The 18,423-nt window shown below is 46.9% G+C and overlaps 1 protein-coding gene across 1 annotated transcript; it reads left to right on the plus strand.

Moving 5' to 3' along the window:
* Positions 1-757: 757 nt before the first annotated feature.
* Positions 758-16,459, plus strand: LOC120018639 (SPARC-related modular calcium-binding protein 1-like). Its single transcript, XM_038961840.1, has 9 exons — positions 758-911; positions 1,889-1,992; positions 11,042-11,141; positions 11,488-11,544; positions 11,704-11,784; positions 11,886-12,078; positions 13,765-13,844; positions 14,205-14,298; positions 16,153-16,459. Exons 1-9 carry the CDS (start codon positions 758-760, stop codon positions 16,457-16,459), a joined length of 1,170 nt encoding a protein of 389 aa, XP_038817768.1.
* The last annotated feature ends 1,964 nt before the right edge of the window (positions 16,460-18,423 follow it).

The raw sequence follows: 18,423 nt of genomic DNA on the forward strand, positions 1-18,423 counted from the left end.
TACTCAAGTATTGACTCAAGGACAGGTAAGAGATTTTAGAGGTCATGCATGTCTGGTGTATGGTCCAGTATTACAGCAATATTCAGATGACAGAACAGAAATGTTCCAGCATCTTCCCTTTGGATGCAGGCCTGCAACATACAGTACTTTACTCCAGCCATGACAATGAGCTACAGACTGAGCCCACAGTTGGCAGGAATCTTCCCCTCAATTAGACCTATTTATTTACAGAGCAGTTAGCTAGCAAAACCAGCTCTCACAGGTACAGGAGCAGGTGAAGGCCAAGATATATATACACACACACACACACACACACACACACACACACATTTCCCTATTTTCTATTTTAACATACTTTGGCCATGTGTTGACTGCTGCAGTGCTTATCTTTTACGTGCTCCCTCTCTCAGCTTTTCCTAGCGTGACACTGAAGCACTGTTCCTGTGCCAGACAAGCAGCAGACTGAGTATCCACTAGCCAAGGCACCAACAAATAGCTCCTTTTTAATCCCTCTCTCTGACCAGCTCTGCTTAAGTCTATCCACACCAATACACTCCAAATGTGTATTTACCCTTGTTCTGATTGGTCACACAACTTCGGTGCGAGCCCTTCTCTGGTCTTTTTCCATCCATCTCTCTGATACAGTACGCTGCTGGGGGTCAAAGTGTGTCATATGAGAGTACAGGTCAGGAGGGTGTAATTGTATTGTACTGCCTGTGTTGCTGCTTGTTTCCAGACGTTTCTGATCCCAGAAAACATGTGGCCCCGGGGCTGTGCGCTGGACTGCCACAGGGGGCGCCACCGGACAGTATGTGGCAGCAACGGACGCCTTTACATGTCCCTGTGTGCCTTCCAGAGAGCCCAGTGCATCAACACTCAGCTACGGACGGCACCGCGAGCACACTGTGCAGGTAAGTACCCTTTGGTGACCATAAACTGTGTACATTCTATGAAAATCAGTAATAGACGCCTCCATCTATACACGCGTATTCACACTATACACATATATACATTCCATCTATTAATCACCATATATACCAGGGATGGGCAACTTTGATGGGGGTGAGAGCCACAAAAAAATCTGAACTCAGCGTGAGGTGCTGCAGTTGCTCGTGGTTCTGTGTCCACCGCCTCTCACATTGCGAGTTCATTTCGTGCAATTCTACTCATTTTGCCATGGGGCAGAGAGGAAAATGAGCTGTCTTAGTGCTAATTTCCTGCAATTCTACACATTTTGCCATAGGGTGGAGAGAAATGTTTGCCGTTTTGAATATGATATCTGAGTGAGACTGACTAACAAAATCAATGGGCCCCCCCCCCATCTGGTCATTCGACCATGATAACAAGTTTAGACAGCTGGCCGCTAAACTAACTCAGAAATCTGAAAAATAATTTCTGACATGGGCTAATTTACTGACTATCAGTCAGTAGAGGCTGCTGAGGGGAGGACTGCTTATAATAATGGCTGAAATGGAGTGTAATCCTGGAATGGAGTGGATGGAATGGGTATCAAACTCATGAGAAACCCCAAAACATGTTTGATACCATTCCATTCACTCCATTCCGGCCATTATTATGAGTCGTCCTCCCCTCAGCAGCCTCCACTGCTATCACTGACTGACATAACAAGAGAAAAACTGCTGATGCACAACCACATTTTGAAATTACACCTGGTCTATTCTTCTATTCTAACTCTCAACAGTAAGTTTAGACCCCGACTGAGTCCCTATAAACTTTTTTGTGTGTAGAAATTGATCCGAGGGCCTTCAAAAGGGCCGCCAGTTGACCATCCCTGATATATACAGTACACACAATCAATACACACTTCTGCATTGATTATATATGCCATTGGAAGTAGTAGAGATTGTTGCTGGACATCCCCCTTCAGATTCCACCCAGTCCAAGTGCCAGCTGGCTCGTAGTCAGGCCCTGGAGTCCAGCGTCCGCAGCCACACCGTCCCAGAATGCGGTGCAGATGGAAGTTTCCTGCAGGTACTGTCTGTCTTTCAAATGACAGAAAATCATAGCAAATTGAATTTGCTATGATTGAACCGAATACAAAGGGTGTGGTCTTTACCCTGAAATGCTTGCTTACGAGCCCTTCCCAACAATGTATAGTTCAAAAATTAGAATAAAAATAAAAATAGTAACACAAGAGGAATAAAATACACATGAATGGATCTATATACAGAGAGTACCAGTACCAGATCTATGTGGAGCTATATACAGGGAGTACTAGTACCAGATCTATGTGGAGCTATATACAGGGAGTACCAGTACCAGATCTATGTGGATCTATATACAGGGAGTACCAGTACCAGATCTATGTGGAGCTATATACAGGGAGTACCAGTACCAGATCTATGTGGAGCTATATACAGGGAGTACCAGTACCAGATCTATGTGGAGCTATATACAGGGAGTACCAGTACCATATCTATGTGGAGCTATATACAGGGAGTACCAGTACCAGATCTATGTGGAGCTATATACAGGGAGTACCAGTACCAGATCTATGTGGAGCTATATACAGGGAGTACCAGTACCAGATCTATGTGGAGCTATATACAGGGAGTACCAGTATCAGATCTATGTGGAACTATATACAGGGAGTACCAGTATCAGATCTATGTGGAGCTATATACCGGGAGTACCTGTCAGAATTGTTTGTATAGGTGGCAGGGAAGTCAGGTGCAGGAGAGTCAAACGTAGTGTAAAATGGAGTCTTTTAATGAAAGTCCAAATACATGCTCCATAACACTAAATAAGAAACGAACAAAACAAATATGGGTACGAAGACCCGTCGCGCACCTATACACATAAAAACAATACTAACAAGAAACAATCTCTGACAAAGACATGAGGGGAAACAGAGGGTTAAATACACAAGAGGATAATGGATGGGATTGAAAACAGGTGTGTGGGAAGACAAGACAAAACCAATGGAAAATGAAAAATGGATCGATGATGGCTAGAAGACCGGTGACGTCGACCGCCGAACACCGCCCGAACAAGGAGAGGCAACGACTTCGGCAGAAGTCGTGACAGTACCCCCCCTCTGACGCGCGGCTCCAGCAGCGCGTCGACACCGGCCTCGGGGACGACCCGGAGGGCGAGGTGCAGGGCGATCCGGATGGAGGCGGTGGAATTCTTTTAACATGGAAGGATCTAAAACGTCCTCCACCGGAACCCAGCATCTCTCCTCCGGCCCGTACCCCTCCCAGTCCACGAGGTACTGAAGGCCCCTCGCCCGACGTCTCGAATCCAAAATGGATCGAATAGAGTACGCCTGGACCCCCTCGATGTCAAGAGGAGGTGGAGGAACTTCACGCACTTCAGCCTCCTGGAGCGGGCCAGCCACCACCGGCCTGAGGAGAGACACATGGAACGAGGGGTTAATACGGTAATTAGTGGGCAGTTGTAACCTATAACATACCTCGTTCACTCTCCTCAGGACTTTAAACGGCCCCACAAACCGCGGACCCAGCTTCCGGCAGAGCAGGCGGAGGGGCAGGTTTCGGGTCGAGAGCCAGACCCTGTCCCCTGGTGCGAACACCGGGGCCTCACTGCGGCGACGGTCTGCGCCAATTTTCTGGCGCCTTATGGCGCGCTGAAGGTGGACGTGGGCTGCCTCCCAGGTTTCCTCAGCGCGCCGAAACCAATTGTCCACCGCAGGAGCCTCGGTCTGGCTCTGATGCCAAGGAGCCAGAACCGGCTGATACCCTAATACACATTGAAAAGGAGTGAGGTTAGTGGAGGAGTGACGTAGCGAGTTCTGGGCCATCTCTGCCCAGGGCACGAACTTCGCCCACTCCCCCGGCCGGTCCTGGCAATAGGACCGCAAAAACCTGCCCACATCCTGGTTAACTCTCTCCACCTGCCCATTACTCTCGGGGTGAAAACCTGAGGTAAGACTAACCGAGATCCCCAGACGTTCCATGAACGCCTTCCAGACCCTTGATGTGAACTGGGGACCCCGATCAGACACTATATCCTCAGGCACCCCATAGTGCCGGAAAACGTGTGTAAACAGGGCCTCTGCAGTTTGTAAGGCCGTAGGGAGACCGGGCAAAGGGAGGAGACGACAGGACTTCGAAAACCGATCCACAACGACCAGGATCGTGGTGTAACCCTGTGAAGGTGGAAGATCAGTCAAAAAATCCACCGACAGGTGCGACCACGGCCGTTGAGGAACGGGTAAAGGTTGAAGCTTACCTCTGGGCAGGTGTCTAGGAGCCTTGCACTGGGCGCCCACCGAGCAGGATGAAACATAAATCCTCACGTCCTTGGCTAAAGTGGGCCACCAGTACCTCCCATCAAGACAGCGCATCGTCCGACCTATCCCTGGATGACCAGAGGAGGGTGACGTGTGAGCCCAATAGATCAATCGGTCGCGGACAGCGGACGGAACGTACAGACGACCAGCTGGACACTCAGGAGGAGAGGGCTCTGCACGTGACGCCCGCTCAATGTCCGCGTCCAGCTCCCACACTACTGGCGCCACCAAACACGAAGCTGGGAGTATGGGAGTGGGATCCATGGACCGCTCCTCTGTGTCATACAGCCGAGACAATGCGTCTGCCTTGACGTTCTGGGAGCCCGGTCTGTAAGTAAGGGTAAACACAAAACGAGTGAAAAACATGGCCCACCTTGCCTGGCGAGGATTCATTCTCTTCGCCTGCCGGATGTACTCCAGATTGCGGTGGTCAGTCCAGATGAGAAAAGGGTGTTTAGCCCCCTCAAGCCAATGCCTCCACGCCTTCAAGGTCTGTACGACAGCTAACAGCTCCCGGTCCCCCACATCATAGTTTCGCTCCGCCGAGCTGAGCTTCTTCGAAAAGAAAGCACAGGGGCGAAGCTTCAGTGGCACACCCGAACGCTGAGAGAGCACTGCTCCTATCCCAGCTTCGGATGCGTCCACCTCTACTATGAATGGCAAAGAGGGATCCGGATGAGCCAACACAGGCGCCGAGGTAAACAGAGTCTTCAGGTGTCCAAAAGCCCTGTTCGCCTCAGCCGACCACTGCAAGCGCACCGGGCCCCCCTTTAGCAGTGAGGTAATGGGAGCAGCCACCTGACCAAAACCCCGGATAAACCTCCGGTAGTAATTGGCAAACCCTAAAAAACGCTGCACCTCCTTTACCGTGGTTGGAGTCGGCCAATTACGCACGGTAGTAATGCGGTCGCTCTCCATCTCCACTCCTGAAGTGGAAATCCGATGCCCTAGGAAGGAGATGGATTGTTGGAAGAACAAGCATTTCTCAGCCTTGACATATAGATCATGCTCCAACAGGCGACCAAGCACCCTGCGCACCAGGGACACATGCTCGGCGCGTGTAGCGGAGTATATCAGAATATCATCGATATACACCACTACACCCTGCCCATGCAGGTCCCTGAAGATCTCATCTACAAATGATTGGAAAACTGATGGAGCATTCATCAACCCATATGGCATGACAAGGTACTCATAATGACCTGAGGTGGTGCTAAATGCCGTCTTCCACTCATCACCCTTCCGAATACGCACCAGATTGTACGCACTCCTGAGATCCAATTTTGTGAAGAAGCGTGCCCCGTTCATTGACTCAATAACTGTATTTATCAGAGGTAACGGGTAACTATATTTCACTGTGATTTTATTGAGACCTCGATAATCAATGCACGGGCGTAAACCGCCATCCTTCTTCTTCACAAAAAAGAAACTCGAAGAGGCTGGTGAAATGGATGGCTGAATAAACCCCTGACGCAGGGATTCAGAGATATATGTATCCATAGCCACCGTCTCCGCTTGCGACAGGGGATACACGTGACTCCTGGGATATGCAGCGTCCACCAGGAGATCTATCGCACAATCCCCCCGTCGATGGGGTGGTAATTGAGTCGCCTTCTTTTTACAGAAGGCGAGAGCCAAATCGGCATATTCGGGGGGAATGCGCACGGTGGAGACCTGGTCTGGACTTTCCACCGTAGTAGCACCAACGGAAACCCCTAAACACCTACCTGAGCACTCTCGCGACCACCCTGTGAGAGCCCTCTGTGGCCAAGAAACAGTGGGGTTATGACAAGTTAACCAGGGTAGGCCTAGCACCACAGAATACGCAGGAGAATCAGTAAGGAAAAGACTAATCTTCTCCTTGTGACCCTCCTGCGGCGTTATCATACACAAAGGTGCGGTGACCTCCCTGATAAACCCTGAACCTAATGGTCGACTATCTAAGGCATGAATAGGGAAAGGCATATCCACAGAAACAATAGGGATCCCTAAACTATGAGCTAGATCTTTATTAATGAAATTCCCAGCTGCGCCTGAATCTACTAGCGCCTTATACTGGGAATGCAGGGAAAAGTCCGGAAAAGTGACAGAGACAAACATAAGTGCGACAGAGGGCTCTGGATGAGAATGGTGCCTACTCACCTGGGGTGATGCCAGAGTGCCCTGCCTGCCTTCTCTATTCCCAGAGGAACCAACCCAGCACCGACCAGCAGTGTGATCTCTGCGACCATAAATGGTGCTCGAGCAGGAACCCCCTCCGGTCTCCCTGCGCACCATCTCTCCCAATTCCATAGGTTCGGGAGAGAGGGTGCGGGAGGATGGAACAACCAGACCCCGATCTAGACGTCCACGAGTAGCCAGCATGTTGTCCAGCCTGATGGACATGTCCACCAGCTGGTCGAAGTTGAGGGTGGTGTCTCTACAGGCCAGCTCCCGACGGACGTCCTCGCGTAGACTACAGCGGTACTGGTCGATCAGGGCCCTGTCGCTCCATCCGGCGCCGGCAGCCAAGGTTCTAAACTCCAAAGCAAACTCCTGTGCACTCCTCGTCTCCTGCCTCAGATGATAGAGGCGCTCACCCGCCGCTTTGCCTTCGGATGGGTGGTCGAATACTCTCCGGAAATGGCGGATGAACTCCTCAAAATCGTCCAACGCCGCATCCTCCTCTCTACACACAGCGCTGGCCCACTCCCGGGCTTTCCCGGTGAGGCATGAGACGAGGGCGCAACTCTTCTCACGGTCTGATGGTACTGGGGAGACCGTGGCCAGATACAACTTAAGTTTAAGGAGGAAACCCTGGCAGCCAGCAGTATCTCCGTTGTATCCAATGGGTAGGGGTAAATGGATTTTGTTCGGTTCAGGAGGGGAAAAAGTGTTCAAGGAATACCCTGGTTGTGGGAGTGGAGGCGCTGGAGAAACTCCCTGTCTCTCCCAGCGGTCCATTTTCTGGACAATGCGATCCATGACTGCGCTCAAACATTCAATCTCCTCCGTTTGTTCCCGGACGCGTTCCTCCACCTCCATGAGCGTAGTGTCCTCTCCTGCTGACTTCATATTTGGGTCAGAGATTCTGTCAGAATCGTTTGTATAGGTGGCAGGGAAGTCAGGCGCAGGAGAGTCAAACGTAGTGTAAAATGGAGTCTTTTAATGAAAGTCCAAATACATGCTCCATAACACTAAATAAGAAACGAACAAAACAAATATGGGTACGAAGACCCGTCGCGCACCTATACACATAAAAACAATACTAACAAGAAACAATCTCTGACAAAGACATGAGGGGAAACAGAGGGTTAAATACACAAGAGGATAATGGATGGGATTGAAAACAGGTGTGTGGGAAGACAAGACAAAACCAATGGAAAATGAAAAATGGATCGATGATGGCTAGAAGACCGGTGACGTCGACCGCCGAACACCGCCCGAACAAGGAGAGGCAACGACTTTGGCAGAAGTCGTGACAGTACCAGTACCAGATCAATGTGGAGCTATATACAGGGAGTACCAGTAACAGATCTATGTGGAGCTATATACAGGGAGTACCAGTAACAGATCTATGTGGAGCTATATACAGGGAGTACCAGTACCAGATCTATGTGGAGCTATATACAGGCAGTACTAGTACCAGATCTATGTGGAGCTATATACAGGGAGTACCAGTACCAGATCTATGTGGAGCTATATACAGGGAGTACCAGTACCAGATCTATGTGGAGCTATATACAGGGAGTACCAGTACCAGATCTATGTGGAGCTATATACAGGGAGTACCAGTACCAGATCTATGTGGAGCTATATACAGGGAGTACCAGTACCAGATCTATGTGGAGCTATATACAGGGAGTACCAGTACCAGATCTATGTGGAGCTATATACAGGGAGTACCAGTACCAGATCTATGTGGAGCTATATACAGGGAGTACCAGTATCAGATCTATGTGGAGCTATATACAGGGAGTACCAGTACCAGATCAATGTGGAGCTATATACAGGGAGTACCAGTACCAGATCTATGTGGAGCTATATACAGGGAGTACCAGTATCAGATCTATGTGGAGCTATATACAGGGAGTACTAGTACCAGATCTATGTGGAGCTATATACAGGAAGTACCAGATCAATGTGGAGCTATATACAGGGAGTACCAGTACCAGATCTATGTGGAGCTATATACAGGGAGTACCAGTACCAGATCTATGTGGAGCTATATACAGGGAGTACCAGTACCAGATCTATGTGGAGCTATATACAGGGAGTACCAGTACCAGATCTATGTGGAGCTATATACAGGGAGTACTAGTACCAGATCTATGTGGAGCTATATACAGGGAGTACCAGTACCAGATCTATGTGGAGCTATATACAGGGAGTACCAGATCTATGTGGAGCTATATACAGGGAGTACTAGTACCAGATCTATGTGGAGCTATATACAGGGAGTACCAGTACCAGATCTATGTGGAGCTATATACAGGGAGTACCAGTACCAGATCTATGTGGAGCTATATACAGGGAGTACCAGTATCAGATCTATGTGGAGCTATATACAGGGAGTACTAGTACCAGATCTATGTGGAGCTATATACAGGGAGTACCAGTATCAGATCTATGTGGAGCTATATACAGGGAGTACCAGTACCAGATCTATGTGGAGCTATATACAGGGAGTACCAGTACCAGATCTATGTGGAGCTATATACAGGGAGTACCAGTATCAGATCTATGTGGAGCTATATACAGGGAGTACCAGTACCAGATCTATGTGGAACTATATACAGGGAGTACCAGTATCAGATCTATGTGGAGCTATATACAGGGAGTACCAGTACCAGATCTATGTGGAGCTATATACAGGGAGTACCAGTACCAGATTTATGTGGAGCTATATACAGGGAGTACCAGTATCAGATCTATGTGGAGCTATATACAGGGAGTACTAGTACCAGATCTATGTGGAGCTATATACAGGGAGTACCAGTACCAGATCTATGTGGAGCTATATACAGGGAGTACCAGTACCAGATCTATGTGGAGCTATATACAGGGAGTACCAGTACCAGATCTATGTGGAGCTATATACAGGGAGTACCAGTATCAGATCTATGTGGAGCTATATACAGGGAGTACCAGTATCAGATCTATGTGGAGCTATATACAGGGAGTACTAGTACCAGATCTATGTGGAGCTATATACAGGGAGTACCAGTACCAGATCTATGTGGAGCTATATACAGGGAGTACCAGTAGCAGATCTATGTGGAGCTATATACAGAGAGTACCAGTACCAGATCTATGTGGAGCTATATACAGGGAGTACTAGTACCAGATCTATGTGGAGCTATATACAGGGAGTACCAGTAGCAGATCTATGTGGAGCTATATACAGGGAGTACCAGTACCAGATCTATGTGGAGCTATATACAGGGAGTACCAGTACCAGATCTATGTGGAGCTATATACAGCGAGTACCAGTACCAGATCTATGTGGAGCTATATACAGGGAATACCAGTACCAGATCTATGTGGAGCTATATACAGGGAGTACCAGTACCAGATCTATGTGGAGCTATATACAGGGAGTACCAGTACCAGATCTATGTGGAGCTATATACAGAGAGTACCAGTACCAGATCTATGTGGAGCTATATACAGGGAGTACCAGTATCAGATCTATGTGGAGCTATATGCAGGGAGTACTAGTACCAGATCTATGTGGAGCTATATACAGGGAGTACCAGTACCAGATCTATGTGCAAAGGTACGACGTATTTGAGGTAGATATGTACATGAAGGCAGGGTAAAGTGACTAGGCATCAGGATAGATAATAATAAGAGTAAGAATAAAGAACAGACTAGCAGCATACACTGAGTGTACAAAACATTAGGAACACCTGCTCTGACTCGGTGAATCCAGTTGAAAGCTATGATTCCTCCACTTCAATCAGTGTAGATGAAGGGGAGGAGACGGGTTAAATAATGACTTTTAGGCTTTGAGACAATTGAGACATGGATTGTTTATGTGCCATTCAGAGGGTGAAAGTGCAAGACAAAATATTTAAGTGCCTTTGAACGGGATTTGGTAGTAGGTGCCAGGTGCACTGGTTTGAGTGTGTCCAAAACTGCAACGCTGCTGGGTTTTTCACACTCAACAGTTTCCTGTGTGTCTCAAGAATGGCCCACCACCCAAAGGACATCCAGACAACTTGACACAACAGTAGGAAGCATTGGAGTCAACATGGGCCAGCATCCCTGTGGAACGCTTTCGACATCTTGTACAGTCCTTGCCCCGGTGAATTGAGGCTGTTCTGAGGGCAAAAGGGGGGGGGGGGGGGGGGGGACTCAATGTTATGAAGGTGTTCCTAATGCTTTGTACACTTTGCGTATGATGAGTTTAAAAGTGTGCGTGTGTATTTATGTTGTGTCGGTATGTGAGTGAATGTGAATGTGTGTGGGTTTTGTGTGAGAGGGTCAATGTAGTGTGTGTGTCTGTATATATAGTCTTGTGAGTGTGCATAGAGTCAGCACAAGATGGGGTCAGTGAAAATAGTCTGGGTAACCATTTAATTAACTATTTAGCAGTCTTATGGCTTGGGGGTAAAAGCTGTCTCAGAGCCTGTTGGTTCGAGAGCCGATGCTTCGGTACCGTTTGCCGGACGGTAGCAGAGAGTACAGTCTATGGCTACCCTTTAGTGAGCATACATTTCAGTACTTGGCTTTAACGTAGTTGGCAAAACGCAGGTTCTGACAAATCTCCCACTTTCTCAGGTGCAGTGCCACAACCAGACTGGTTACTGCTGGTGCTCTACTCCAGATGGGAAACCTGTCAGTGGGACCTCTGTCCTGCACCTCAGACCCAACTGCACAGGTGAGACAGAGTTTAGACCAAACGGCCAGCCGGAAATAGTTGTGAATTAGCGTCTATCAAGCCACCCATTAAACAGATCTTCACACAGCCCTCTTTGTAGTATGTTGTGTTGTGCCATGAGTCATTTGTTTGAAATTACACAGATGACTGATCTGGAGTCAGCCCAAAGAGGTGAGAATTCACCTGACTGACACGCATAAGTACTGTACTGTATATCAATCAATAGTGCTCCACTGACACTAATATAAAGACTCACTCAAACACTGCCACACACATACCTACTCTGGTACGGGCTTTTATCACAGTCAGTTTGGTCCTTGAAAAGTTCTTGTCTCTGTGGACACAGGTGAGGGTGGTCCCTCGCGGCCCATCGCCGACCCTAGCAGGACTAAGTCTGTAGCAGGTGAGAGGAGTGGACATGGAGAATAACCATTGAACATGCTTTTAAGTCTAGCACTAGGCTTAATCTGTCTCTGGGAAACCGTCCCGTAATGATGGACATTTTCAGAATGATACCACCATATTGTTTGTTTACACTAATATCACTATATTTCCTGTACAGGAATCACCGCTCCTCCGCTCTGGGTGACCATCCGGTTGAACTCTGACCCCAAAGGGAATCGTTCTGTAAAACGCCCTACAGGTAAGGAGTTTTTCTTTTTATGAGCTTCCATAGCTATCACTTCTGTGAGATAATGATTAGTGTGTTTGTGTACATGTGTGCGTACATTCGTGCTTCCACAGACAGTCCTCAGACGTGTGACAGGGAGAGAGCAGCGTTGATGGCTGAGGTGCATCTTCTGTGGCAGGAGGAGCGCTTCATCCCAAAATGCAGTGCAGACGGGCGCTACAGCCCCATTCAGTGCCACGTCACCACGGGGTACTGCTGGTGTGTCCGGGCGGACACGGGACGGCCTCTACCAGGCACCTCTGCCAGGTATGGCCTCAAACAAGGCACCTAGTGGATAGAGAAATGTGGCTAACGCTTTATTTTACAGCCTGATAATTACCAGGTAATTACATAGGAATGACTTGTACCAGCTTAACTTGGCAGTACAATAAAGCTTTACCTAAATGCATACTACATTCCCATGACACGCACAGTCCGCTATCAGAACTCTCCCATTCCACACTTTACTAAACTGATCAATGCACACCATGTAGCCCAGGAGCCTAAGAAATGCCTACCGAAGAACTCAAACACTGAGTATATACTGAGTGTACAAAACATTAAGAACACCTGCTCTTTCCATGACATAGACTGACCAAATCAAATTGTATTGGTCACATACACGTGTTTAGCAGATGTTATTGCGGGTGTAGTGAAATGCTTGTGTTTCTAGCTCTGACAGTGCAGTAATATCTAACAAGTAATATCTAACCATTTCACAACATATGTCCAATACACACAAATCTAAGTAAAGAATGGAATTAAGAATATATAAATATATAGACGAGCAATGTCAGAGCGGCATAGACTAAGATACAGTAGAATAGAATACAGTATATACATATCAAATCAAACTTTATTTGCCACGTGCGCTGAATACAACAAGTGTAGACTTTACTGTGAAATGCTTACTTACAAGCCCTTAACCAGCAGTGCAGTTCAAGAAGAAGAAAATATTTACCAAGTAGGCTAAAATAAAAAGTAATAATAAAAAGAAACACAATAAGAATAACAATAACGAGGCTATATACAGGGGGCACCGGTACCGAGTCAGTGTGCAGGGGTACAGGTTAGTTGAGGTAATCTGTACATGTAGGTGGGGGCGAAGTAACCATGCATAGGTAACAAACAAACAGCGTGTAGCAGCAGTGTACAAGAAGAGGAGGGGGTGGGGTGTCAATGTACATTTTTATGAATTGTTCAGCAGTCTAATGGCTTGGGGGTAGAAGCTGTTGAGGAGCCTTTTGGTCCTAGACTTGGCGCTCCGGTACTGCTTGCCGTGCGGTAGCAGAGAAAACAGTCTATGACTTGGGTGACTGGAGTCTTTGACAATTTTATGGGCTTTCCTCTGACACCGCTGAGTTGAGTAATGCAAGATATATAAACATTATTAAAGTGACTAGTGTTCCATTTATTATAGTGGCCAGTGATTTCATGTCTATGTATATAGGCAGCAGCCTCTAATGTGCTAGTGATGGCTATTTAACAGTCTGATCGGCTGTTTTTCAGTTTCTCGGTCCCAGCTTTGATGCACCTGTACTGACCTCGCCTTCTGGATGATAGCGGGGTGAACAGGCAGTGGCTTGTGTGGTTGTTGTCCTTGATGATCTTTTTGGCCTTCCTGTGACATCGGGTGCTGTAGGTGTCCTGGAGGGCGGGTAGTTTGCCCCCGGTGATGCATTGGGCAGACTGCAAACACTCTCTGGAGAGCCCTGTGGTTGTGGGAGGTGCAGTTTCCGTTCCAGGGGGGTGCGCCCAACTCAATACTAGGAAGGTGTTCCTAATGTTAGGTATACTCAGTGTATACTGTATATTGTATATTTTAACATTGTATTATATTTAAACCATTGGGTAAATGCATTGTGATGTATGATCATAATGACTAAATGGTTGGAGAGGAGTCTATGAGTTACAGCTGGAGATCATTCCCATAGCTGTTGTTGCCCCCTTCAGGAACCGGCTGCCAGACTGCAGCCCGGAGGAGCCCCACAGCAGCCAGCCTGACAGGAGCTACAGAGACAGATTTCTACCAGGTCAGATCATCAAACTGCACTGCACTATACCTGGACAGATCAACAAGGATCTTTCTCGTTTTTACTAGCCTGGTCCCAGATCAGTTTGCGCTTTCTGCCAACTCCTATGGTCATTGTCACTCCTATGGCCATTGGCAGACATCACAAACTGATCTAGGACCAGGCTAACACTAACACTGTACATCTGATTGGTACTTTCTATACTGAGTACTGTGGGTACTGTGTCCATGAGCTGTGGCGAATGCAACGTGGACTCTTGTCTAGTTTACATCATAACGGGTAGGAGTATCTCATTTTGTCAAGAGTCACAACTTAAACTGACCCCATTGCCTTGCCTTAATACCCTCTCTCTGCTCCCAGGGTGCCCTGGGACCCGGAAGAAAGAGTTCCTGCAGAGTCTGTTGAGAGCTCTGCAGCTGGAGGTTGAACAGTCTGGAATACTCAGCCCTCACAGGTCAGTCTGCATGCCACTCTATTTATACTAAACAGAAATATAAACACAACATGTAAAGTGTTGGTCCCATGTTTCACGAGCTGAAATATTAGATCCCAGAAATGTTCCGTATGCACAAAATATTATTTCTCTCAAATATTGTGTACAAATGTGTTTACATCCCTTTTAGTGAGCATTTCCTCTTTGCCAAGATAATCCATCCACTTGACAGGTGTGGCATATCAAGAATCTGATTAAACAATATGATCATTACACAGGTGCACCTTGTGCTGGGGACAATAAAAGGCCACTCTAAAATGTGCAGTTTTGTCACATAATACAATGCCACAGATGTTTCAAGTTTTGAGAAATTGTGCAATTGACATGCTGACTGCAGGAATGTCCACCAGAGCTATTGCCAGATAATTTAATGTTAATTTCTCTACCATAAGCCGCCTCCAACATCGTTTTAGAGAATTTGACAGTATGTCCAACCGGTCTCACAACCGCAGACCACGTGTAAACATGCCAGCCCAGGACCTCCACATCCGGCTTCTTCACCTGTGGGATCATCTGAGATCAGCCACCCGGACAGCTGATGAAACTGAGGAGTATTTCGATCTGTAATAAAGCCCTTTTGTGGGGAAAAACTCATTCATGTTAAATTTCTGGATTTCACCCCTGCCCAGTCATGTGAAATCCATAGATTAGTGCCTAATTAATGTATTTAAATTGACAGATTTCCTTATATGAACCATTACACAGTAAAATCTTTGAAATTGTTGCATGTTGTGTATATATTTTTGTTCAGTATAATTAAACCCACTGGACTTCCCCTACCATCTGTTAATATCTTCACTCCATCCCTCTCTTTCTCACTACAGGTCAGTCTGCATACCACTCTATTAAACCCCATGGACCTACTCATCCCATCTATCTCTCCAGTTCATCCCTCTCTTTCTCACGCTCACATCTCTCCTCCCTCTCGTGGCCACTTAAATGCTCCGTACCTCTTCTCCTTTCTCTCTCTCCATCTGTCCGTTTTTCACTCAGTTCATTTATACACACAACTCTCTCCTTCACGCCACATCTTCTGTTTTACATATCCGTCCATCTGTAATTCCCTGTTTCTCTCACCCCGCTCTCTCCAAAACCTTCCTCTATTCGCTGACAGATATTAGTACACAGGAGGTTGGTGGCACCTTAATTGGGGAGGACGGGCTCAGGGTAATGACTGGAGCGGAATCAGTGAAATGGTATCAAATACATCAAAAACATGGTTTCCAGGTGTTTGATGCCATTCCATTTGCTTCGTTCTAGCCATTATTATGAGTCGTTCTCCCCTCAGCAGCCTCCACTGTATTAGTAGTATAGTGTATTTCTGAATACATTACCAATTTACCAGGCCACTGATTGACTGTGGTGCCGTAATGGATCTGATAGTACTCCAGTATGTGATTAAATATTTAAAAGATATATTTTTCATACCGATTGCCTTTCTGTTTATAAATAACTTGTTTGTTCTTTTTCAATTGGAAAATGGTTATATGTTCAATGTGACTGAGGGTTCAGGAATGGAGTGCTTGTGTGAAATGAATTATTTTATCCTGACTGCGGGAATCTCATAAATATAGATTCACTGACTTGCCAGGCTCTGTGGTTCTGTAAAAAACACAGTGGAACGTCATCTTCAGTATGTCAGCGGGAGGCCCTTTAAGAAGTCACTCTCAGATTTGTGTCTGCTAGATCCTCCCTGCATGTGGCTCATCTTAAAATAAACATTTGATTTCAATTCAAGACTATACAAGCCAATACATGACTGTTGTCCGCAGAAGAGCAATGCTACTGGTCTGACATGTGTCATTTCTATACCAGGGTGTCGGACGCCCCCCTGTCAGGCCCCATGTCCCCTCCCCCATCCACCTCGGTCCCCTCCCTGAGGGTTGAGGTGTGGGACATGTCAGACCCGGGCGGGGAGGTTGAGGTGCTGCGTTGGCACTTCAGGAAGCTGGATACGGATGACAGTGGAGTGCTGAGCGAACGTGAGGCCCGGCCGCTCCGCCTCTACCTGCGCAGGAGATTAAAGCCACGCCGCTGTGCTAAGAAGTTTGCCCAGTACTGTGACCGCGATGGGGACCGCGGCCTCACCCTGTCTGAGCTCAATGCCTGTCTGGGGCTGTGAGGTGGGTTTGGTTCTAGGAGAGAGTTGAGGTTGTGAGGTGGGTTTGGGCTTTGAGAAGAGGTGAATATGGGTTCAAATTTGGCTTTGTGATATGTTTAGTTTGTTAACACTTTGAGCTGAGAGGCTTTGAGTTGTGAGATTAGCCCTTTTGTAGGTGTTATGTAAGACCTACTGTATTTGATGCAAAGTCCAAGATCGGTTTAGAAAACCACTCGGGGATATTTTAAGTGGACACTTTATTTGTTGGGGTCGGTTCCAGGTACATGTTTTGTCAGAAAAAACGAGTTCTTTCTAGCTGGGAAATTGGATTTCTCTACTCTCTTCTTCATGAGTCGCCTTTGAAGTAGTGCCTGGAGGAAGAGAGTGTAGGACAAGTGTGTGCTTTAGAGATGAGTGAAGCGGAGGGTAAGTAAATGACTATCAGTGAATCCACATTGAGAGAGAGAGATAGAGAGGGGGACGACTAAATACATTTGTGTGTATTTCAGTACTGCGTCTCTATAGTGAATGTCTCTATAGTACGTGTCTCTATAGTGCGTGTCTCTATAGTACGTGTCTCTATAGTGCATGTCTCTATAGTGAGTGTCTCTATAGTGCGTGTCTCTATAGTACGTGTCTCTATAGTACGTGTCTCTATAGTACGTGTCTCTATAGTGCGTGTCTCTATAGTGCGTGTCTCTATAGTGCGTGTCTCTATAGTGCGTGTCTCTATAGTACGTGTCTCTATAGTACGTGTCTCTATAGTGCGTGTCTCTATAGTGCGTGTCTCTATAGTGAGTGTCTCTATAGTGCGTGTCTCTATAGTGCGTGTCTCTATAGTGCGTGTCTCTATAGTGCGTGTCTCTATAGTACGTGTCTCTATAGTACGTGTCTCTATAGTGCGTGTCTCTATAGTGCGTGTCTCTATAGTGCGTGTCTCTATAGTGCGTGTCTCTATAGTGCGTGTCTCTATAGTGCGTGTCTCTATAGTGCGTGTCTCTATAGTGCGTTTGTAGTGTCTCTATAGTGCGTGTCTCTATAGTGCGTGTCTCTATAGTAAGTGTCTCTATAGTACGTGTCTCTATAGTGAGTGTCTCTATAGTGCGTGTCTCTATAGTACGTGTCTCTATAGTGCGTGTCCTATAGTAGTGTCTCTATAGTGCGTGTCTCTATAGTGCGTGTCTCTTATAGTGCGTGTCTCTATAGTAGCGTGTCTCTATAGTGCGTGTCTCTATAGTGCGTGTCTCTATAGTACGTGTCTCTATAGTGAGTGTCTCTATAGTGCGTGTCTCTATAGTGCGTGTCTCTATAGTGCGTGTCTCATATACGTGTCTCTATAGTACGTGTCTCTAGTGCGTGTCTCTATAGTGCGTGTCTCTATAGTGTGCTAGTGTGTCTCTATAGTGCGTGTCTCTATAGTGCGTGTCTCTATAGTGTGCGTGTCTCTTAGTACGTGTCTCTATAGTGTGTCCTATAGTGACTGTCTCTATAGTGCGTGTCTCTATAGTGCGTGTCTCTATAGTACTGTCTCTATAGTGGCTGTCTCTATAGTGAGTGTCTCTATCGTGTCTCTATAGTGCGTGTCTCTATAGTGCGTGTCTCTATAGTACGTGTCTCTATAGTAGTGTCTCTATAGTCGTGTCTCTTAGTGGTGTCTCTATAGTGCGTGTCTCTATAGTGCTTGTCTCTATAGTGCGTGTCTCTATAGTGCGTGTCTCTATAGTGGTGTCCTATATTGGCGTGTCTCATAGTGCGTGTCTCTATAGTGCGTGTCTCTATAGTGAGTGTCTCTATAGTGGTGTCTCTAAGTGTGTCTCTTATGTGTGTCTCTATAGTGTTGTCTCTATAGGTTGTCTCTATAGTGGTGTCTCTATAGTGCGTGTCTCTTAGTGGTGTCTCTATAGTCGTGTCTCTATAGTGCTTACTCTGATAGTCTTGTCTCTATAGTAGTGGTCTCTATAGTGCGTGTCTCTATAGTGCGTGTC

Source organism: Salvelinus namaycush, chromosome 23, assembly GCF_016432855.1.
Source record: "Salvelinus namaycush isolate Seneca chromosome 23, SaNama_1.0, whole genome shotgun sequence".
NCBI lineage: Eukaryota > Metazoa > Chordata > Actinopteri > Salmoniformes > Salmonidae > Salvelinus > Salvelinus namaycush.